General features: G+C 42.2%; 1 protein-coding gene across 2 annotated transcripts in view; it reads left to right on the top strand.

Annotated features, from left to right (window-relative positions):
* Positions 1-2,369: 2,369 nt before the first annotated feature.
* Positions 2,370-22,875, top strand: part of AFAP1 (actin filament associated protein 1) — a 51,309-nt gene continuing 30,803 nt past the window's right edge. For both annotated transcript variants that reach the window (XM_054391538.1, XM_054391537.1), the window contains exons 1-5: positions 2,370-2,496; positions 7,761-7,858; positions 15,567-15,675; positions 16,401-16,612; positions 20,409-20,588. In XM_054391538.1, coding sequence (XP_054247513.1) covers positions 2,370-2,496; positions 7,761-7,858; positions 15,567-15,675; positions 16,401-16,612; positions 20,409-20,588 — 726 coding nt within the window. The remainder of the gene's footprint in view (positions 2,497-7,760; positions 7,859-15,566; positions 15,676-16,400; positions 16,613-20,408; positions 20,589-22,875) is intronic.

Genomic DNA, 22,875 nt, shown 5'->3' with positions numbered 1-22,875 from the left:
TCACTCCAAGTATGCATTATGTGGATTTGCTATTATTCGGTTCCATTACTTTTTGTGATCACATCATTACATTTCTAGGAAGGAGAGGACTCTTTATCCAGAAAATAAGCCAAGGGCTGACAACAGTACAACTTGTTTTTCTCCACAGGAACATACAAGTTTATTTGTTGCCATCTTAGGAAAAAAAAAAAAAGGGGAGTTTTCCAGTTCCTTGTTGTGCGCTTGGAAGTGCACTCCTAAGATGTGTGGAAAGTGTTTCTTACTAGCTGGGAACAGTGTTTCCCTTCTTTCTTTTTGGATGTTTGTTATCATTTCATATATATAAAGTGAAACTTCAAACTTCCTTCCTTCACATTCTGATGCTGGTGATGCTATTGACTCCCACACAAAACAACCCCAGTTTAGTCATGGTAGAGCAGTAAGAGGAACAATGTCTGTGTGTTGGTGCCTAGCATTTTAAGACAGCTGCTAGTTTTTTTTTTTTATTCTCTTTGTCACACTAAGATTTTAAACATTTACAAGCATTTACAACCACTTGCTTGAAGTCAGCCAGGTACCTGTCAGCTTACAGGGGCAGGAAGAGCAAGTCACACCTCCCTGGGTGCCTGTGTGATGCACTCTTAGGTATTTGCTGGACACCAGGCCACATGTAAATGCAATTGCAGTGAATATATTGCTGAGACAGTGGGTTTGAGATTTTCCAAGCATTGTCTCACTGGTATCAACTTCATCTTGTCATCCTTTTTCAGTCCTAACCAAGGCTTTTTCTTTAAATGCTCTGCTGGGGGCAGTTCCTTCCAGTCACTTCCAGTGACTTAGGTGGCCTAGGCATTGTAGGTCAGTGGCCTGTGGTGACTGTGGTCATCAGTGACTCCAATGGAGACTTCCTCCACAGACATAGAGAAACACCACACGTTTGTGGGATGAGGCCTCAGGAGAGATTTGAGCTGATGCCAGCTCCCAGGAGTCTCTCCAGCAGTGGTTTCCTAGATAGGAGATCCTCTTCTTTTGCTTCCCTGTCTCTTTGCCTCAACCTCCTTCCTGCTCTGTTTTCATTTTTCATTTTACAGACTTATCTGTTTATGTTAGGTTATAAGCTCCTGACTACAAGGGTCTTACAATTTTTTAATAACTGAAACCAGCTCTGCACCCTTTGCACACCAATGGTATTTGATGCTTTCAGACTTTTCCTTCCCAGATGTGAAGGTTTTCAGCAAAGGAACGAGGTTACAGTGGCACAGGGTAGTTTTTGGTGAAGAGGAGACAGGAGACCTCCTATTTACAGTCTTCTCCCTTACAGAATCCACAAAAAATGCCATTGCAAATAAATGTTAGCCCAGTAAAATGTGCAATTACTGACAGCCATTAGTGGTTGTAGAACTACTTGAAAACTGCACATTGCCTCTGCTATATCCAGACCAGATTCCACACTGACTGCCTAGAGCCTATAGGAATGAGGGCTTTTGAGAGGTGTACTTTGTAATGGGTAAATGTTAAAAAAAATTCATATATTCTATATTTAAAATACAGCTGATAACAATAATGGCAATACATCCCCCAGGAAGAGGAGCTCCTTCACCACCACCATTTCCTCACCTTGCTCTGGATTTGGAACAGGTTGCACAGGGAAGTAGTTGAGGCCCCATCCTTGGAGATATTCAAGGTCAGGCTTGACAGGGTTCTGAGCAACCTGATCTAGTGGAGGATGTCCCTGCTCACTGCCAGGGGGTTGGACCAGATGACTTTTGGAGGGCCCTTCCAACCCAAACCATTCTGTGATTCTATGATCTTACATTGAAAGCATGGTTAAGAGACCACTCTACTCTTAAAGCAATAGAAGTCCTATTTCTGAAGTGTGCCATTTAAAACTCCCAAGGACTGATTATTGGGAGGTCAGACTGGATGACCTTTGGAGGTCCCTTCCAGCCTGGACCATTCTATGATTCTGATTTGTGTATTATTATTTTTATTAGATCATAGCTCCTCTTTAGTCCTCCTTGACTCTTGTGATCTCTTACACTTCGCAAATCTGGACGCATACATTTTGCTTCAGAGAGCTGTATGCTGGTAGGTATCTGTGGTGTGGTTCCATAATGTGGTCATCCCTGGAAGGAACAAGGTTGTTGTGAAATACTGTGGATCACTGACAGGCTTATGGACAGCTCAGACAGCTACAGATGTGACAGCAAAAACAAAACAAAAAAATTGACGTGTAGCCATGGGATGTTTTTCACGAGCACCATTGTGACAGTTTTGCTGTCATTTTGGAAACCCTCTTTCTGCCTGTATGTTGTCAAAAGCTGTGAGAAACACATTTCCTGAAAAGTTGGGCAAAGTAATTATCTTTTTTTTGTGTGTGTCTTTCAGCCATGGAAGAGTTAATAGTTGAGCTGCGCCTGTTTCTCGAGCTGCTGGACCATGAGTATCTAACTTCTACTGTCAGGGAGAAGAAAGCAGTAATAACGAACATTCTCCTGAGGATACAGTCATCAAAAGGTCAGTGTCAGGGTGGGTTTTCTTGCAGGCAGAATGCTCTGTGAAGAACTACAGGCAAGCCCTAAACTGAAGCAAGACAGAAAGACAGGGTGAAGCCAAAGTGTAACTTTCTCGAATGCTTTCCTTCATGCTGAGCAGTAAAATACAGCAAAAGGCATACTGGAAGTTTCTTGGATACATCTGGGGGAATCCAGCCACAAAATTATGTGCTGGATAGAAGGTTTTCTCTTCTGCTGATAGAGGGGTTACTTCACAAAATCACAGAATTAACCAGGTTGGAAAAGACCTTCAAGATCATCTAGTCCAACCTATCACCCAACACCATCTAATCAACTAAACCATGGCACGAAGTGCTTCATTTCATTTGTGGCAGCAGTGTTATCTATGAGTTCTGATGGCAAAGTAATGCTGCATCAGGGAGTGCTGGCTACAGCAGCAATTTGGAGATGTGTGGGTGCTGCACCTCTGTTCAGTGACCCAAATCCATCAAAAGGCTCCATACTGAAGTGGGCTCTGGTGTATGGCAGGTACCCGAGTGGCAGGCCAGAGCTGGGAAATTGCTGTCATCATGCTTGGGTTTAATTTTGCAATTAGAGTTGTATTCACTTTCCTCTTTTCCTCCTCTCTAAAACCATTTTGATTGCACACTTGTTTTTATGTGTGTCAAGATTATGGAGCTGAATGCAGTTTAAATGATCCACTCTGTACAGCAGCTTTCCCAGAGAGCTTACATGAAGAACATTCAGCACTATTTTTTCTACCAGTACTGTAATGTTTCCTTACAGCACCTTTGTGTTTGAAGTTGCATCTGGGCTGTAAGAGCTCTGTCCCTCGTACATGTGACACAAATACTGGCAGTGCAAACCCTCAGTGTCAGAGTGTTGAAAAATATCAGAGTGCATTGAGGAAAAATGTCACATTGTGAGCAGCTGCATTTCTCATGATTTATTTGTCCCTCAGTGCTAAAAGGACCCAGTCTTGCTTGGTGAAGTGTTTCCCCCCTTCAGTAGAGAAATTTGCCACAGAATTCAAGTCCAAGGAGACCAACATGAAAATGATGATTGTCCTCCTTTCCATTTTGACATTCTTAGAGACCCATCACTATTTTTCCTTTACTACTGAGTGAAGGAGGCAATTTCACATATTGTGGAAGAAGGTATCATGCTCCAAAAGCTGATCAAAATACACCAAACTCCCCCAAACCAAAATCTGTAGGTGGGGACCTGTGATTTGCTATGTTTAGAGACAACTGAGCTGTATTTTACAGTAGTTCAAAATAACCTTGTCTGTGCTCCTCTGACTCTGCATGTTCTTTTGCTAATCTTTTCAACTAGATTTAATAAGAAGAAACATTTGGCTTCCTCAAGAAGTCAGATGTCATTCTGTTCCCAGCTTTGCAAACACAGGGAAAGGTTGTCATGTCCTTTCATTCTGGCTTAGGGATGGTGCTGCAGGACACAAAAGCTACAGCTGTGCTAGGGAATTCAGCAGTGAGGACTGTGTTTCTGGAACCTGTGCTGTTAAATTATGGAGTGGTCCTTGGAATAGGTTTGGCCTGAGCTGATTTGTCTCTTCTATCAATTCCTAGGCATGATTTGGGAGTTAATACAGGCCAAGTTCTGCTCCCAGCAGACAGTTCAAAATCGTCACCCTTCACCTTGCTTTTGAAGGGTGAGAGATTTTAACCATATGGATATCAATTGCTCCATACCAGAGCACCTTTCTAGGTGTGTTTAATTTATGAATGTAGATGTGGCCAAGGATAAAAAGACTCCAGGACCACAGCTTTCTGCCTTTCAGCAAATACCAGGTAGGTTTTAAAGCCTATTGCAGGACCTTTAATAAGATCCATTACAGGATCCATCCCATAATAAGATCTATATGAGATCCATATCTTAAGTGGTAGGGCTTAGCTCAGTGCAGTTGTTAGTGGAACATTTTACCCACTTCTGTCTCTTACATTCAAGAAGACAAAGCTTGGACATTTCAAAGAAAAGTAGAAGTGATTAAAGGATCCAGAAACAAGCCTTCAAATTATCCAAAATGAGGTACCATAATTAATCTTGATGTGGAAAGGTATGACTGAGAATGAGCTCTCAAACTTACCCAAGAGTAAGTGCCATAGCTGAGCATTTGTCTCAAAGTGGAAATAAAGCAAATGTTTTGAGCACTGAAGCTCTGAACTAATGGAAGGACTTGGTAAGTTCTGCATGCCACTGCTGGCATTTATCAAGGTGGAATATTTTGCTAAAAGATATGCTTCAGTTCAAACAAGAACTAATTCAAGGAAATCCCACAGTTCAGTTAAGCAAGAGGTCATAGGACTATGCTTTATATGCCTATAAAGTCTAGTTTATAAAACTGCAGTTTAAATAGAGTGTAAGTCAGCATGGCCCATGGAAAAAGCATCCAGTTTCTCTCCCCAGGCTACTCATGCTTGCTCATTGTGTAGTGCATCTTCCTTTCTGCGAGCACAATCATTATTTGCCTTTTCTTTTTGCTGGTTTAGTCCTCACCAGTGTGATTTCCCTGGTCTGGTTCAATCTGAGGCCACACAAATGCTTATGCTGGCTCAAAGGAGAGTTTGGTGCTGGGACAGGAACAAGGCAGGGAAGGGGGAGAGCTGCCTCCTTGGGAGCTCTCTGCCATCCCCTGCAAGCTTCGAGTGTGTGTGAAATTACCCAGGGAGTCATGGACTCTGCTGGAGCTGCCCCTGCTGCTTTTTGTGTCAGTGATAACACTCAGGCCTCCCATCCCTTTGAAACTGTTCATCTCTTCGTTCAAATGAGAAGCAGTAAAAGCTGCACAGCCCCTCAGCACTCTCTAACTAAGCTGAACTGTCCTGCACAGGCTGTTCTTCTAAATGTTGTTTTTTCTAAATGTTTTTTTCACCCCACCCACACAACTCCAGGAGAGCTCTGGGGTCACTGGCACAGCTGAAGAGACCTGAAGACTGTGCTGAGGTCAGACTCGTTGTATGTGTTTGCAAAAATCAACTGTGTGAATCCAACAGGATATTTCAGCTGCTAGAGCAAACCCGTTTCAGATCAGTGGGGAACAGTAATGAAGGATCTGAGCAACTGGGAGCTGGCTGGGTTCTTTCTGACATCTGGAAGTGGAGAATGATGTTTTTCTTTGTAAAGGTGTGGAAATTACTGTAATGGCCTGGTTGGCTTTTAGTAAAACTCTTTAAACTCGGGAAGTTCTTACTTGGGGAATTCTTTTGAGCTCTTTTGCCTTGTTCTGTTCCCCCTCCCAAGCACACACAGTTCCCCTTCATTTAGTGGCTATCAAGAAGAGGGAGCTGGGCCAGGCAGCTTTGTTCCTCAGGTCATAGCTGCCTGGCCTTGACCTGCCCCACACCCAAACCAGTGGTTGGCTCTGAGTGGACACTTGTTTTCCGTCCTGAGCCTTGGCGTGCCCAGTGGATTGTAGGGCTGAAGAAAACACTTGGCATTTCCTTCTGAAACTCAGACCACCTTCTAGAAAACAAAGACACAAGCAGTTTATTTTGGAGCAAGGACTTTGCTGGATTTAGTCACTGCACAGGAGTGTCAGCATTGCCTGCTCTCCTCAGAGGAGCCTCTGCCTGAAACCTCTGGGGCTCACCTTGCTGTGCCACTTGGTCGGAGAAGATACACCTTGGAGCAGGTTCTTAAACACACAGTTTAAAACTGAGGGAAAAGTAGGTTTACAGGGTCAGTAGAATTCACTTGGACTATTGTAATTGGGTTTATTTTTCAGGAAGAAGCCCTTCATGTTTGGCTCCTGGTTGTTAATGGAAACCATGGGAGACTTGGATATGAATAGCAATGTTGATGTGGATTCCTCTTACATAAAGAGGAACAAACGAAAAAAAAACCAAAAAAAAAAAAAAAACAACCAACATTGGAATGTTTTCCAAGACTAATCTCCCCTCTTGATTTATACAAGGAAAGAAGAATCTGTGGCCCTTAGAGCCAGTTTATTTTACCAGTGTTGTTTTTTAGTCCATGACTTCACAGCCAGTGGGACTGCGGTGTTATGACAAGAAACATTTCATCATTTGTGACAATTTTGAGAATTACATGATCTTGACCAAAAGACATCCATTTGACTATGTAAATATATATTTTAAGTAAACTAAACACTAGGAGCTAAATTCAGTGGAGGGGTAAGCAGGATACAATCCATTGACTGAATTTCTGCCAGACCGTTGAGGGGCTGCACCCTAATCTCCCTTTCAATATTCAGGAAAATAAACACTGTTATGTTCACTGTGAGTTCAGCTTTGATTTAAATCCCTGTGCCAGAACCTCCAACAGATGGGTCACTCCTCTCCTCCCTTGGGAGTGAGATGTGATAGTGACAGGAAGGACCCTCAAAGAAGCTTTTACAGCTCCTTTCCCCTTTTCAAATTCATCTGAAAAAGGATGTGCTTGTGTGAAGGAAAAAAAGAAAAAGAGAGGAAGAAGGAAATGGTGGGAAAAGAGCTCCATGGTCAGAGGTGCTGGTGGCAGCAGTGAGCCCAGAGAATATGGGCCTCATGGGCTTGGCCAAATAGCTGTCACCATAGCTGCCAGGAAGAGAGGAAGGCAAAATCTCTTCTTTTGCTCTTTTCTTCATTCCTGTGCCACGAAAGGTTCCCCTCCATTGGACAGTTTTAAGATTCAGCTTGACAGGGTGCTGGGTCAGCTCATAGTAGAGTTAAAAGTAGCTCTACTGTTATCTAGAAAGGTTGGACCAGATAATCCTTGAGGTCCCTTCCCACCTGGCATTCTGTGATTTGATGATTTTGGACTCTCTTTTGCACGATGACCTTGCCCAACCAAAATGTGCCGTGGGAACATCCGTTGCTCATCTCCTCTGGTTGAAAGCCCTGTGTGCTCCCTAGTGTGGTATCTCCTCCCCAGAGATGGTTTTGTCTGTGTGGTAGATGCCTAGCAGTGGGTTGGGGTTTTAGCTGTTCAAGTCTCTCAGTTCTAGATGGATGGACAGTTCAGAGTGATTTCCTGTAAATGTTTTCAGTGTCTGGTATTTCTTGATCCGAAGAGCATATATGTCATTATCATATAGGGCAAGTATGTGTTTGTTCTGCTTGATTAAATTCCTGAATTCCCAGCATTCTTCCAGTCCTGCCTCAGTAACCTCACTTGGGGGGTAGGCTGTGAGCAGCACTGGTGCCAGATTTTGGTGTGTGACAGCTGAACGGTGGTGGCCACGTGGAGGAAACGTCCTGTCTGCATCCACAGAAGTGTGAAGTGCTGTCTGTTGCTCTTCCACAGGTTTTGAAGTAAAAGAACATGTACAGAAGCAAGAAGTCACCAACAGTTTGCCAGCACCTCCTCAAATGCCTCTGCCAGAAATACCTCAGCAGTGGCTGGTGAGTGTTAATGGAAATATACAGAGATAACTAAGAGAGAATGTGATAGGCACTAACAGAAATGCTTACAAGGGGGAGAGGGCCTCCAGGACCAGGGAAATGATTATTCTTCTTACGTCCACTCTACTTGAGGGAATTGGTTTCATCCTGCAGAATTCCCTCTGGTGAAACAAGGCAGGGAATAAGTCACCTGCAAAGGCTGTGGATTTGTAACCTTTGCAAGTACTAAGACTCAAGTGGCAAAAGCCTGAGCAATTTAACCTTAACTTCAAAGGCTGACCTGCCTCGTGTGGAGGTTGGCTTGGCCCAGGCCACAGATCCAGCCAGTTTCATACAGTTTTGACATTCAGCTTTCCCTGAGCATGATTCTTACGGGAAAGGCTCCCTCTTGACAGCTGAAAAATGAGGGGGCAGTTTGAAAATGAACAAATTCTACTCTCTTGGTGGTTTATTTTTTAAAGTCTTTAATGCCCTTCTGTGCTCAGCCTCTGGGTGGGAAAGTCCCTTCAGAACAAGTAGAAGTGCATGTTCTTGGAGATGTTTATAGCAAAGATACTAACTGAGGTCTGTAATTCAGTTCCCCTCAGTTGGGAGCAGCTGTCTGGTTACAGAATGAACTCCAAACAAGTTTTGAGGCTCCTCTGTCGCTGGCTTTGCAGTAGATTTGAAGAAAATATTTTCCATGTTTGTTTGAGAGCTGCATAAGCAGATCATGGCTTAAGTCTGTTGAAAGGTGAACACATCCTTAGCCCTAATACTGATCAAATATCCATTTTTTTTTTTTTTTTTTTAATTCATTTGTGGGAAATGTTGTGCCTGGTGGTGGGGACAATCCATGGAGACCTGCAGGTTTGAAGCAGGAAGCAGAGATGCACATTTCACAGGGGCAGAACAACTGGATGGCTGACACTGCTTCAACTCAGTGTGTTACTCTGTTATCCCATTCATGCCCAGTAGCATCTTAGGTACTAATTTATCAGATTAAACTCTTGGGCAGTGTTTTGGAATAACTTTTCTTTGATGGTGAATAATGCTGTGTATTGCAGACCAAGGTGAAAACCCAACAGAGAATCCATCAGGGAGCTATCAGGATGATTAAGGGACTGTAGCACTGCCCTGTGAGGGAGAGGCTGAGAGCCCTGGGGCTTTTTAGTCTGGAGAAGAGAAGACTGAGGAGATTTAATAAATGTTTATAAATATCTGAGGGCTGGGGGTCAGGAGTGGGGGGGCAGGCTCTGCTCAGTTGCACTCTGTGATAGGACAAGGGGTAATGGATATAAACTACAGCACAGGAGGTTCCACCTCAACATGAGGAGGAACTTCACTAGGAGCACTGGAACAGGCTGCCCAGAGAGTCTGTGGAATCTCCTTCTCTGAAGACTTTCAAGACCCATCTGGATGTGTTCCTCTGCAACCTGTGCTAGATTCTATGGTCCTGCTCTGGCAGGGGGGGTTGGACTCCATGATCTTTGGAGGTCCCTTCCACCCTCTAATATCCTATAATCCAAACATACATTACAGAGAATACCTCAAGCAGAGTTTCTCCCTAAGCATTGCCAGCTTGTGGCTTGAACAAGATTTTTTTTTTCTTTTTAATTTTATTTTTTCAATTTTAATTCTGTCTACTGTAATGAGAGGTGCTGAGATCATTATAGGGAAGGGAGTATTTATCCTAGAAACATTCAGATCCAGAGCTGATGCATATGCTGCAGCAAAATTCAGCTAAAAGGGACGCTGTAAGAGAATCTTGCATAGATTTGAATGGATGCAAAACTGCTCTTATTAATATACAGTGAAACCTGGAGAATCAATTTCATGGTCAACAGTGCCTGAAAGTTATTATTTCTCTTTAATTCAAGATGCATATAGCATCAATTACAAGGGAAGGAGTTAATGAGAGGCATGAAAGTGATGCAGAATGCTCAGACTCCAGGTGTTAGCTTCATAAACTGAAGCCAGTTGAGATCTTTGTTCTTTCAAATTTCTGTAGGTTCAGTTTAACAAACTGGCTTCCAAGTTGGTTTCTTTTTAAAGCCAGCTGACCTCCTTTTTCTCACTCATGCACTAATGTGTAAATTCCCTTAGAGTTGGTACAGCTGCAGTAAGTGAAGGTGTGAAGTACCAGTTAGGTCCAGGAGGTCAGCACTGGTGTTTGCAGTAGCTCAGTTTGGATTTCTGGCTAACAAGCATTTCTCTGAGCTGCAGCGGGAATTGCTGTGGAAGCCAACACAGAGCAGGCTGATCTGGAGTGCCATTTTCCCATGCTGAGCCTGAAAAAGTGGAGTTTGTGCACTTCCCAGCCCTCTGGCCTGCCCATATCATGTGGATGCTCTTGTCCCAGTAAAGTCACCAAGCTAAGTTTGTTTTTCCATAGTTGGGGGAGCTGATTTCTGCCAGTTTTCCTGCAATTCTGTTGCTGCTGTCAGGCAGTGGTGGCTTTTAGTTCCCTTTCTGATGTTGCTGCCACTTTGAGATCAGCCAGGAAATGTCCCAAGCCTCTCATTGTCTTGCATTATCCAAATACAGGTTAGGAGTGGTGCTATATTAAGGTGGAAGTACACCATAATTTGTGAAAAAGATGACAGACTGCTGCTGTCTTCAAAAGACCAGGTAGAGCCAGAAAGGAAGGACAAAATCGTCAGCTGTTTGACTTTTGAACACTGGGGCAAACTCAAAGCCCAGTCTGACTGTTAAAGACTTCTCCTGAAGTCATGCTTAGCTAATGAATTGATCATTAGCTGTTTTTTTGGGAACCTTTCTCTATTAGATGCCTCTTTGTTACCCTTTTATTGGGTATGATCAGAGACTGTCATAACATCTTTCTTTTTGTACCCATCTGGACATCAGTGGCAGTGACCAAGATGTACTTTTCCCTCTCCTGCAGAGGGATTTTCAACCCACCCTGGAAGAATGGACTCCTAAAACCATGCAGCTGATGCTGGCAGTCTGTCTGTAAAACCTGTACAGACTTAGAGTGCTCAGTGACACAAATACTGAGCTGCCTCACCCAGCCACTATTCATAGACAGTGCTTTCAGAGCTGAGTGGAAGAACCCCAGGGCCCACCAGGGGCTAGGAGGTTCTGCTCCAGATTGCCCCTTCTTCACATGGCAAGTTGAAAGTCGTGTTGTGTGGCACCTCTTTTTGCCAGCCATTCAGGACAGAAACCATTTTCCACTTGCTGGATACCATCTCCTGGTGGCTTCAGCCTGCAGTGGAAACACAGCCTGCTCCTGGAGCATAGGAATTGTCTAGAAGTGGGAATCAATAGCTTTAAATAAACTCTCCACTGTTTTCAAATCAATGGGTTTAGCACATCAGTTATTGAACGTGATGGAAATTAAAGTTTCATTTACACCACTGTTTCTCTTTATGGCACTCAAGGGATTCCACATTCAAAAATGTTTAGTCTGAATTGATGTTTAAGCTTTTACTTATGTAAAGATGTGTGGGTGGGAAGGAATTCAATACTCCTTCAAGTAGTGCCAGGAGCCAGAGTGATGTGTGGGCAGGTGCCGTGCAGGGTTTCCTTTGTAAATCTGTAAACCTGCATATTTGCACAGGCCAGATCTTGTATCAGTTTTATTATTCATCAGCCCTTGAACAAAGAGTATAAAATTCACTTTATTTGGAGACATGCTGTTAACAGTTTAAATGAATTCTCTGGTTATTAAAACACATTAAAGCCCAGAGGCTTTTCCTGGACTCAGTGGGCTTTGGACCAGGTCTTTAAACTGAGGGACAAAGTTAGACTCTGCATACACCTGATCAAAGTGAATCACTAAGCACAGAGTCTCTCAGTAGTGCTCCTTTTCTCTATACATTCCCTTGCGTACACCTGGTCTAGGAGACTTTCTGTCAGGTTTAGAAAGCACAGATCCTCCTTGCTTTAGGCTGTGGATATGCAGCTCCTTCAGATGGCCAGCCAAGCAAGAGCTGCAGATTAAGGACGTGAGCTTAAGGGCAACTTGGAGTCCTGCTTTTGCCTGGGTACATCCTTATGTGCATGCTATCATGAGTATGATGTGAGCAGCTAGGGAAGCTTTGCCTGGGTCAGCAGCAGAGGAGGAGATCACTGTTGGAAACAGTCAGATTGGTTCTCCCCTTTGAATCTGCTTTTTGTGTCTTTTGGCCTGCTTTCTCCATCAGCAGCTACTCGTAGGAGATTTCCTTGCTCTTGACAGGCAAGCAGCAGTGCTAGCTGATGAGTCTGGAGGAACAACAGTCAGTGCTCAATGCACACCTCAAAGTGCTGCTGGTGGTTCAGCACCTGGGATCCCATCATTGCACTATCACCAAGTTGCCCTGAAGTACATTTTCCACAGAGGCAGGAGGACAACATCCAGTGTGTCCTGCTGCTGAGACGTGCCTGGGGATCACTACTGTGTATTATCCACAGCATGACAGTGACAGAATGCTTCTGGCCTCCACACATTTGCTTGCCATGTTACCTCTGACAGTGATTTCAGTGCACTGTGCAGTTCAACAAAATCAAACACAAACACCACCCTTAGCTGTTTCACACGATTTTCACAGCAAAATTGAGTCTGTGCTTTGTTGTTCTTGGAATATTGACAATTCAATAATTGTTCAACTGCAACAAGTGTCTAGCAAGATGCCAGAACCCCTGTAGATAGAAATCAGAAAGATGGGTACAGCAAAGCCTAGTTGAAATGGAGTCAGTAGTTTTGCCAGCTGTATTGATTCTTGGTTCATGGATTCATTTTGCTTTCTGGGCATCCTTGGGGTTTTTTTGTTTGTTTTGTTTTGTTTTTTAACGTGTGAGGAAAGGGATCGTAAATGTGCCAGCAGTCTTCCTTCTTCAGGCTGAGGATGCAGTGGGGTTGTAAAGAGGTCAGGTCTAAGCTTACTCCAAAGCAAATGATATGTGCACGTGCCAAGGTTTCTTCTCAACAGCCCACACTTGCCTGCTGGCTTCTGAATAGCTTCATTATGCATCACCTGTGTGTGACCAGTCTGGTGTTGCTGTGCTCAGTGTGGCGGGGTTCCATAGCAGCTGGCTCCTCAGTGTGGCTGGATCCAGGCTGGTGGTTACTCTAATAACACAGACGTGAGCGTGGCAGCCCTTGCCAGCAGCCTGGTGCACTGACAGTCTGCTCAAGTCACTGCTTTGCACTGGTAATCTCCACAGCCTAACTCACTGCATAAGGGGAGTGTTTATTTCTTACAAAAGGTAAGTCTTCTTTGGGGTGTAAAGGGGTTTTATATCCTCAGACCTCTGCACTATGACACTGATTTTGGGCAACAATCTCTCACTCATATTTGCTCCTTCTCCTACAATGAAATAAAAGTAATGTTTGGGTTTTTGGTTTTTTTTTTTAATCCAACCCCTTTCTTATTCCTGTGATTGAGGAAGGTTATTTGTTTTGAAAGGCAGCATTGATGAGTTGCCCTGTTGTAGAAACCAAAAAATAAAGGTAGAAATTCATGCCAGTGCCGCCTTTACAGGTTGCCAGTTCTTGCTTCCTGCTGCCACTCCAACCACATGTTCTAGGGCTTTTTGAGCTGTAATCCTTCTACAGAACATATCCATGGTTTTGTGGGGGTTATGGCATTTTTATTTTTTTCAGGCAAACTAATGAAAAGTTGTGAAAACAAGAATTATTTCGCTTCATAATTCATAACTTTATCAACCTTCTGCTAAAAACTGCCAAGTTGAAAGAATGCAGCAATGATAAAAGAATTTTTTAAAAAATAAAGCACTGCAAGTATTAGTCAGACCAGAATGCTCAGATGTAGTTTTCACACTTCCTGAGGCTCCAAGTCTTAACCATGCCATAGCTCCCAAAAGATGCAGTTGTTTACAGCACAGGTTTGGCTGAGATGTTTTCATTTAGTATTTAATCTGTTGGATCTCTTCGCAGGATTCAAGCAGCCTTGCTTTAATCAGAAAGGTTATAAAGTTGGATGTTTCTGCTTCTCCTAATAATTTATTTTATATATATATATATATATATATATATATAAAATTGTTTTCAACTTGGTTATGGTAATCACTGCAAAATGCATTTCAGAGAGGAGGGCCCAGTTCATTCAGCAATGGATTCCATCTGTGTTGACGTTGGCTGCACAGCCCAGCCCGCCCCAGCTGTACAGAGTAACTGCCGCTCCAGCAGGGTCAAATTCAGACAAGCACCATTTGTGTTTCATTTCCTTTCCCCCCCACCCCCCCCCCACCCCCCTTTTCTTTCTGAATAACATTTTGTCTGAAAACAAGGAAATTTTCCCCTTTTCCCCAATCTTTATTGGAACCACTTATTTGTTTCTGGTTAAAAGATAGCTTTGAATCCTTGGTGCTGCGTCAAGTCGGAGTTGGACTAACTCTTGGCGTGGGTATTTCCTGGGTGAATTAGGTTTAACCAGGACAGGAATTTCATATATTCTATATACACCTGACAGGAAAAGTAGATTAAGGCTAGACCAAGATATTAATACATTCTAATGAGAGGGTGGTATGAAGCTGTGCTGCCCCAGGAGCAAGCCTTGACCCCAGCTCACTTGAGCAAGGCTCTGCCCAGGCCTGTGAAGGAAGAAAATGCAAACTCTTTGAGGCAGTTCCCCCACTGGTGTCTCACAGTTCAGGACTCGCAGAGCTGCTGTGTGCAGGCACAACTCATAATGGTTGTCAGTTTTGCAATCCTAGCAAAGATGTGCTATTTTTTCACATCCCTTTTGCTCCTTGTGCAGCAGCAGCTGACCCTGAAAACCTCATTTATTCTGTGGTGATGTGCAGAAGTGCCATTTGGGTTTTTTTTTTCAGCAGAATTTTAGGGACACTCCATTAACAGTCATGGAGTTTCCTTTATTTGGCTTCTTTGACAGATAATGTCTCTAGCAGAACTGTAAGAAAAACTCCTTTGGTTCACCAGGTAGATCACACTGATTGCCATCTCTTATCTGTAATGGGGTGTGCCATATGAAGTTGGCTGTGTCATGTGATCCAGGAGTGCTATTAGTGTAGATATCAGACCAAAAATTTCTATGTTTAGGCACAAATTGGGGCATTGGTCGTGAGGAAGTTTGCTGCTACTTGGAAGGGAAGTCAGTGCTGGATGAGCTGCAGGGCTCCTTGCCTTCTTTCACATTGGGAATACACAAGCACTTACCTGCAAGATGGCACAAAAGGGCACTCTGAGTGTGGGATGTATCTTGCTGATATTGTTCATTAGGTGTCTAGCATAGGTGTGCTATCAGTAATGAGATCTGGAGGTGTCCAGCTCTAAAATCTTGCAGATAACCCAAACACTGGAGGTGCCCCCAGCAGTAATTTCCTTACACCTAATGCCACACGTTAGTAAAGCTCAGGTTCCTCCCAGGTGACTTTAGCACTGTAGCTCACTCTATATTGTGTGGGAGAAAGCTCAAAGCCTCTGCTGGACTCTAGACTCTTCACTCTTCAGCCCACCAGAGCTGCAGTGCAGAAAGTGTCTGTATCTGACCATGAGTGAAGGCCACCTCAAGTAGTTTCTTATTTCAGTGTCTTTGATGCTGCCCTGAAGACCCCATCTTATTCAAAGGACCACGTCTAATTCACTCCTCCGGAGCCTTGCCTTTAGAGATGGTTAACATAAGATACAGTCACAAGAGCAGCCTGGTAAGGTTAGCACTGATCAGGAGCAGGTATTCTGACCATGTTTAATGTCCCACCTGGTGGGTCTGTAATCACTTTTTCTTTCCCTTTGTCTTAGCCACCAGATAATGGGCCTCCACCACTGCCAACATCTTCCCTTCCTGAAGGCTATTATGAAGAGGCAGTGCCACTCAGTCCTGGGAAGGCTCCTGAGTACATCACTTCCAGTGAGTAACAGAGTTCTAGAGCAATTTCTGAGCAGTTGGCAATTGCAGCAAATCCATCAACTTTTTATGTGTTTGACAGCTACATCTTTGGTGGTGCTCTGGTCATGTGCCATAAGGATGGCTTTGACCGTTTGTGGCCAGCTCTACTTACCCTCACTGGCTATGCATTGATTTGGCTTGCAGAACTGTTTTGGTGCAGACAGAGCAGGTTCCTTTTAGAGGAATCTACACCTGGAAATCAAGTTGGATGCATATAAAGATGTGTCAGTTGCTTTGGAGACAGTCCAACTCAGCCGCTGGTCTTTTGGACTGCTTTGAACCACCAGTGTGGTGAGGGCATTGAGTCCAGAGCTAAGAACCATCCACGTGATGGTATTCTTGTGACTACTTCTCTAGTGGAAACCACTCTGCCTCATGTCCAAATTCTTACTGTAGACAAAAGATGAATAACATCTTGAAGATAACAAAATCCTACCTGTGTATTCCCAGCTTATTCTTTCAGTTAAAACTTCCAAGGTGTCTTCTGTAAAGTTTCCTAATGGGGCAGCATCATCAACTCAATGAAGCTGATGTATTGGTGCTAGTAAGCACTGAAACACTGATTTAGTCCTGGCTGACTTTTGCAAAAGCTTTAACTTAAAATGAGCCCTGCTGAGGTTTTCAGTTATTCCAGGTTGCTTCATGGCTGCCTGTTGTAACCTGCCCCTTGGATGCTCTTCTCAAAGATTACGACTCGGACGCGATGAGCAGCTCATATGAATCCTATGACGAAGAGGAGGAGGATGGAAAGGGGAAAAAAATGAGACATCAGTGGCCTTCTGAGGAGGCCTCTATGGATCTGGTGAAGGATGCCAAAATCTGTGCCTTCCTCCTTAGAAAGAAACGATTTGGGCAGTGGACCAAACTGCTGTGTGTTATCAAAGAGAACAAACTACTGGTAATTGCTGTTTTTTCTCTTCCTTGTCCCTTTCTGATGATGGTGTATTTTAATTTTACAGGAATTTGGGGGTTTTAATATGTTCTGCAAACAGTGGCCAAGTGTAGGGTAACCTTACTAAAGAGTTTGGTCATGACTTACCCAAGAAGCAGAGAAGCATTGCAATTACAAGTGTATCATTTAGCCACTTAAAGCTTTGGTTTTTAATGTCCTTAAACTTTAAGCCAGGCAATTCCCTGATAGCAGAGAGAAAATCTGGCCTATTAGCATCTAACATATTTCATTTGGATTAAAAAAAACCTGCTAAAACTGTAAAGCCAATCTTTCATTCCCTATGGACCAAAAAAACCCAACCCTCTTCTAGGGAGCTTTGTGTATGAGCTGCAGGATCAGACTGTTGTAGAGAAAAGTCCCTTGTTAGGCTGAGCTCTGCCTTGGCAGCAGATGCAGGGGCAATGCGTGCACTTTAAACTAAACCTTTGCCATCTGTTCTGCAGCAAGTACAGATGCAGCATTCACAGGATGCACAGCTGCAGTACAGGGAGAAGAGAAACAAATGGATGGATTTGTTCCTTAAGCAAATCTGTTATGTTTCTGATTGGAGGCACTAGTGAAGTAAATTATCTGCTCATAGATATCTTTTTATTTTCTGCAAAGAGCCCAATTCAGGCAAGCACAGATTTCTGTGTCACTGTAAGCAAGCTGGTGCTTACAGAAGGAATCCACCTTGGGAGATTGGGCACTCCTTTCCTTGCTCTCTGCTTATAACTAACTATGTAACTAATAATTACTGCACTCTTCTGTTCAAAGCTGATTGACAGGGTGTAGAACGTTTTCCATAGAACCTCTTTATTCCACACTGGTACAGTGTAGCTAAGGTGTGCTCACTTGCCAAGTGCATTTGTGCTTATGGTGCTATTAGGAAATAAGGGGATATGAAATGAGAGGGAAGGGAAAGAAGGGGATATGAAATAAGAGGGAAGAGAAAGAAAGGGATATGAAATAAGAGGGAAGAGAAAGAAAGGGATATGAAATAAGAGGGAAGAGAAAGAAAGGGATATGAAATAAGAGGGAAGAGAAAGAAAGGGATATGAAACAAGAGGGAAGAGAAAAAGGGATATGAAACGAGGGAAGAGAAAGAAAGGGATATGAAATAAGAGGGAAGAGAAAGAAAGGGATATGAAACAAGAGGGAAGAGAAAGAAAGGGATATGAAATAAGAGGGAAGAGAAAGAAAGGGATGTGAAATAAGAGGGAAGAGAAAGAAAGGGATGTGAAATAAGAGGGAAGAGAAAGAAAGGGATGTGAAATAAGAGGGAAGAGAAAGAAAGGGATGTGAAATAAGAGGGAAGAGAAAGAAAGGGATGTGAAATAAGAGGGAAGAGAAAGAAAGGGATGTGAAATAAGAGGGAAGAGAAGAAAGGGATGTGAAATAAGAGGGAAGAGAGAGAAAGGGATGTGAAATAAGAGGGAAGAGAGAGAAAGGGATGTGAAATAAGAGGGAAGAGAGAGAAAGGGATGTGAAATAAGAGGGAAGAGAGAGAAAGGGATGTGAAATAAGAGGGAAGAGAGAGAAAGGGATGTGAAATAAGAGGGAAGAGAGAGAAAGGGATGTGAAATAAGAGGGAAGAGAAAGAAAGGGATGTGAAATAAGAGGGAAGAGAAGAAAGGGATGTGAAATAAGAGGGAAGAGAGAGAAAGGGATGTGAAATAAGAGGGAAGAGAGAGAAAGGGATGTGAAATAAGAGGGAAGAGAGAGAAAGGGATGTGAAATAAGAGGGAAGAGAGAGAAAGGGATGTGAAATAAGAGGGAAGAGAGAGAAAGGGATGTGAAATAAGAGGGAAGAGAGAGAAAGGGATGTGAAATAAGAGGGAAGAGAGAGAAAGGGATGTGAAATAAGAGGGAAGAGAGAGAAAGGGATGTGAAATAAGAGGGAAGAGAGAGAAAGGGATGTGAAATAAGAGGGAAGAGAGAGAAAGGGATGTGAAATAAGAGGGAAGAGAGAGAAAGGGATGTGAAATAAGAGGGAAGAGAGAGAAAGGGATGTGAAATAAGAGGGAAGAGAGAGAAAGGGATGTGAAATAAGAGGGAAGAGAGAGAAAGGGATGTGAAATAAGAGGGAAGAGAGAGAAAGGGATGTGAAATAAGAGGGAAGAGAGAGAAAGGGATGTGAAATAAGAGGGAAGAGAGAGAAAGGGATGTGAAATAAGAGGGAAGAGAGAGAAAGGGATGTGAAATAAGAGGGAAGAGAGAGAAAGGGATGTGAAATAAGAGGGAAGAGAGAGAAAGGGATGTGAAATAAGAGGGAAGAGAGAGAAAGGGATGTGAAATAAGAGGGAAGAGAGAGAAAGGGATGTGAAATAAGAGGGAAGAGAGAGAAAGGGATGTGAAATAAGAGGGAAGAGAGAGAAAGGGATGTGAAATAAGAGGGAAGAGAGAGAAAGGGATGTGAAATAAGAGGGAAGAGAGAGAAAGGGATGTGAAATAAGAGGGAAGAGATTTCTGAAAATGTAGCTGGAATTGATTGGCTATTTTTCAATGGTTAGTGAGGATTTAATATGTGTATCATTTAAATGTTAAATAGAATGTTCATTCTGACTCTCTTTTCAGTATATTGTCATAATGCCATTTTCCTTAGCCTGCATTTTTATCACCATAAATCAGGGTCATATCAGATTTCTGGAGTCTCTGGTAACAGCCATGAAGAGAAGAAAGAACAAGGGAAAGGAACAGATTTTTCTCTGAAGTCACACCATATTTCTTGTACACTTATGTTTGTTGTTCTATATAGAAATATGTTATTTTTTTCTATTTTCATTTCCTTTAGCCACATGTGTGGTCTGAAAAGTTATTTGTTTTTTTTGTCTTTTTTCTTAGGGGTTGTCTTTCAGTAATTCTATAGTGGGGATTGAGAAAACAAAAATCACAATAGGAGTCTTAACGACCAGCTACACAAGATTGGTTTGTTGTTTGAAGGGAGATTTAGACATTTAATTTATGAGATATGCCAGTAAAACAAATATATATTCTTAGGGATTAGCAGCTGCTTGTGTTATAAATGCAGCTGTCACCAGAAACCCAAAATATTTTAATTAGAGTTAGACATTAGAAGTAACTTCTAGTAGGGAATCATTTTTCACTTCAAGTCCTTTAATATAAGACATACTTCAGGGTTAGTAATGTATCATTATAAATAAAATGTTTGAATTAATATAAGGGGAATTATAAGCTGTTTATTGCCTTTCAAAGTGACCAATGTTCTATGTTTTCAATATTTCAAGTCATTTTTTGAACGTTACAAACTTAAAATCTCTGACCAAGCTAAAGAAACATTGAGTTAATGGCCTTTGGAGAGGGAAGGATTGTGAGTGATGTGCAGAGGCTGGTTTTGAGTGACTGTGTTTGCTCAGCCTATGACTTGACTTTTATTATCTCAAAGGAAGAAAAGAGCTGAGTGAGGCATGTGCCACTGTCCTGGTATGTTGGGCTCCTACAGGTGAACAGATACCCTAAATCACCTTTTCCTAGCTGACTGAGGTCAGGGTTGAAGTCATAAGGATAATTCAGAGAAGCTCAATGCTCTCCATGTAATGTAGTCCTGTAGTGAAAGATGTCTCTTAATGTCAGTCTAGAAGTGATTTTGCTTTACAGAGAGGAGGAGAAGGAGAAATGCAAAGTTACCATTGGCTGCACTGTGTGGTGTGTGGTCAAGGGCTGTATTTCTGTAGAAAAGCAGCTTTGCCCCAAGATTCAGGAAGGTGATGTGTAACTTTTGACCTTTACTATGTTTATTTAGTGTTACAAAAGTTCCAAGGACCAGCAGCCCCAGATGGAACTGCTTCTGAATGACTGCACTATCACCTACATTCCCAAAGACAGCAAAAAGAAGAAGCACGAGCTGAAAATCTCACACCAAGGAGCAGATGCCCTGGTTCTGGCAGTGCAGAGCAAAGAGCAGGCAGAACAGTGGCTAAAGGTAAGGTGGCATTTCTGAACAAGAGCTTTTCCACCCACACAGTGCTCCCATTGCCTGCTCACTTCCATCTTCAGTTCTTCTTCCAGGATGTTTTAGTGGCTAGGGCATGTTGGTAGTGAGCTGAAGGTTCAGATTCCCTAAGGTGGAGGGGGCTGGCTTCCTGGATGCTCTTGGGAGTGGTGTGTATGCATAGCTGCCACAGTTACCCTGCAAAAATTGTGATACCATCACCACAGCCAGCTTTCTAAAAAGAAGGATCTCTGAGGAGGTACCTGTTTGAACTGCTCTGGATGGAGAGAAAATGCTTCAGCTTCCTGAAGGCAATTTGAGTTTGCTAGTCCTGGTTTAGCAGTGTATCCTCTGTTATGGTTTGTTCTGGGAATGCAGACTTCTGGAAGAGAGATTATTTTCATGTTCCACTCCTTTCTGTTTGGTGTCTACTAATGTGGAAAATCTCAAGGCAAGGGCTGCACTTGTAAATCCTAACCAGATTACTAAGTATTTATGTTGGACTTTGCCAGTCTCACATGTGGAGGTCAGTGAAGCAGTGTGGGAAACTATCACTGCAGTTTGAGTAGCTTGTTTTAAGACCTTGAAATCCAGCCTTTTAAATGCATGTAAAAGTCTGAATGTCTAAGACTCATCAGGCCTTCTCCACTCAGTGCTCTGATCTGACCTTATATGGTGCTTGCTTTTCTAAGAACAAACTCTGCTTTTCCCAAATACAATCAAATTAAACACAAAGGAATTTCCTGATGGCAGACAGTTTTGATGCAGAAGTGGGAGACATAAAATGCAGCTGATGAGGTACAAGTTCTGCTGTGGGCTAATTTACTAAGTGGAAAAATTAACCTGCCATTTCCTGATCTGCAATATTTGAATGCACCTTATGAGGGCTTGGGGTCTGTGTGTGTTTGGTTTTGACTGTGAGTTTGTATCTGAGGTTAGAAAATGTCTGCTTGCCTTGCCCTAGAAACTAATCACAGCCATGGAATTGTTAGGCTGCTTCTAACATCATTAGCTAGGCTGAAGTCTTAAAATGCAGCACCATCCAAGTGTCCCACTAAGTCACCTTGAATTTCAAAAACACTGCTTGGAATGAAATGAACTTCATCAGTCATGTTCTTCTCCAGGGGAATTCTGCTGTAATTAGATTGTTGGAACTGCACCATTATTTCCTGTCTTGTTCTAAACTTGGGTTCAGTAATGCTGAATTCATTGGAATTTATCAGACTTTCTTCCATTAAAAACTGTTTGCTTTATGTTTTTAAATTGCACATAAAGCATTCCCCACACAGGCAGACAGAACAGTATTGGATTTTTTCCATATCCCAGATGCATTCCTGCTATGTTAAAAAAAAAAATGAGGTTTTGTGCAGTTGCATGTTAACAAAGTTATGTTATCTGCAAAAGCATTTGGAGACAGGCTGACAGCACTTTATTTAGTTCCTTCATGCTGCAAAGCTCTCTATTAATAAAAAAAACTCTTCCAAGCACATGGCAGCACTACTCTATGCTCAGCTTCCAAGTTCTGTGCACTACAAGCTGCCTGTCCAACAGCTAACCAAAAATGGGCTCTGCAGCTCTTACAACAGCTCCAGCATTGTCAGGAAGTAAAGCTTTGTGAGGGGAAAAAAAAAAAAAAAAGCACTGGGTTTTGTATTGTTTGAAATGTAGCAAATGTCAAGGTATTATTATTATTTGTTATTATTAATTTATCATGACGATGAAAAAAAGCACTGGGTTTTGGGTTTTTTTAAATGTAGCAAATGTCAAGGTGGTATTATTATTAATTATTATTAATTTATGATGAAAAAAGCACTTGGTTTTGTATTTTTTTTAAATGCAGCAAATGTCAAGGTGGTATTATTATTATTATTAATTATTATTAATTTATGATGATGAAAAAAAGCACTGGGTTTTGTATTTTTTTAAAATGTAGCAAATGTCAAGGTGGTATTATTATTAATTATTATTTATGATGATGAAAAAAGCATCGGGTCTTATATTTTTTTAAATGTAGCAAGTGTCAAGGTGGTATTATTATTAATTATTATTTATGATGATGAAAAAAGCATCGGGTCTTGTATTTTTTTAAATGTAGCAAGTGTCAAGGTGGTATTATTATTAATTTATGATGATAAAAAAGCATTGGGTTTTGTATTTTTTTAAAATGTAGCAAATGTCAAGGTGGTATTATTATTATTAATTGATGATGATGAAAAAGCACTGGGTTTTGTATTTTTTTAAAATGTAGCAAATGTCAAGGTGGTATTATTATTATTAA

This window comes from Indicator indicator, chromosome 23 (assembly GCF_027791375.1).
Source record: "Indicator indicator isolate 239-I01 chromosome 23, UM_Iind_1.1, whole genome shotgun sequence".
Lineage (NCBI taxonomy): Eukaryota > Metazoa > Chordata > Aves > Piciformes > Indicatoridae > Indicator > Indicator indicator.
The sequence above is the reverse complement of the archived record's forward strand: the minus strand, read 5'-3'. Positions and strand labels throughout refer to the sequence as shown.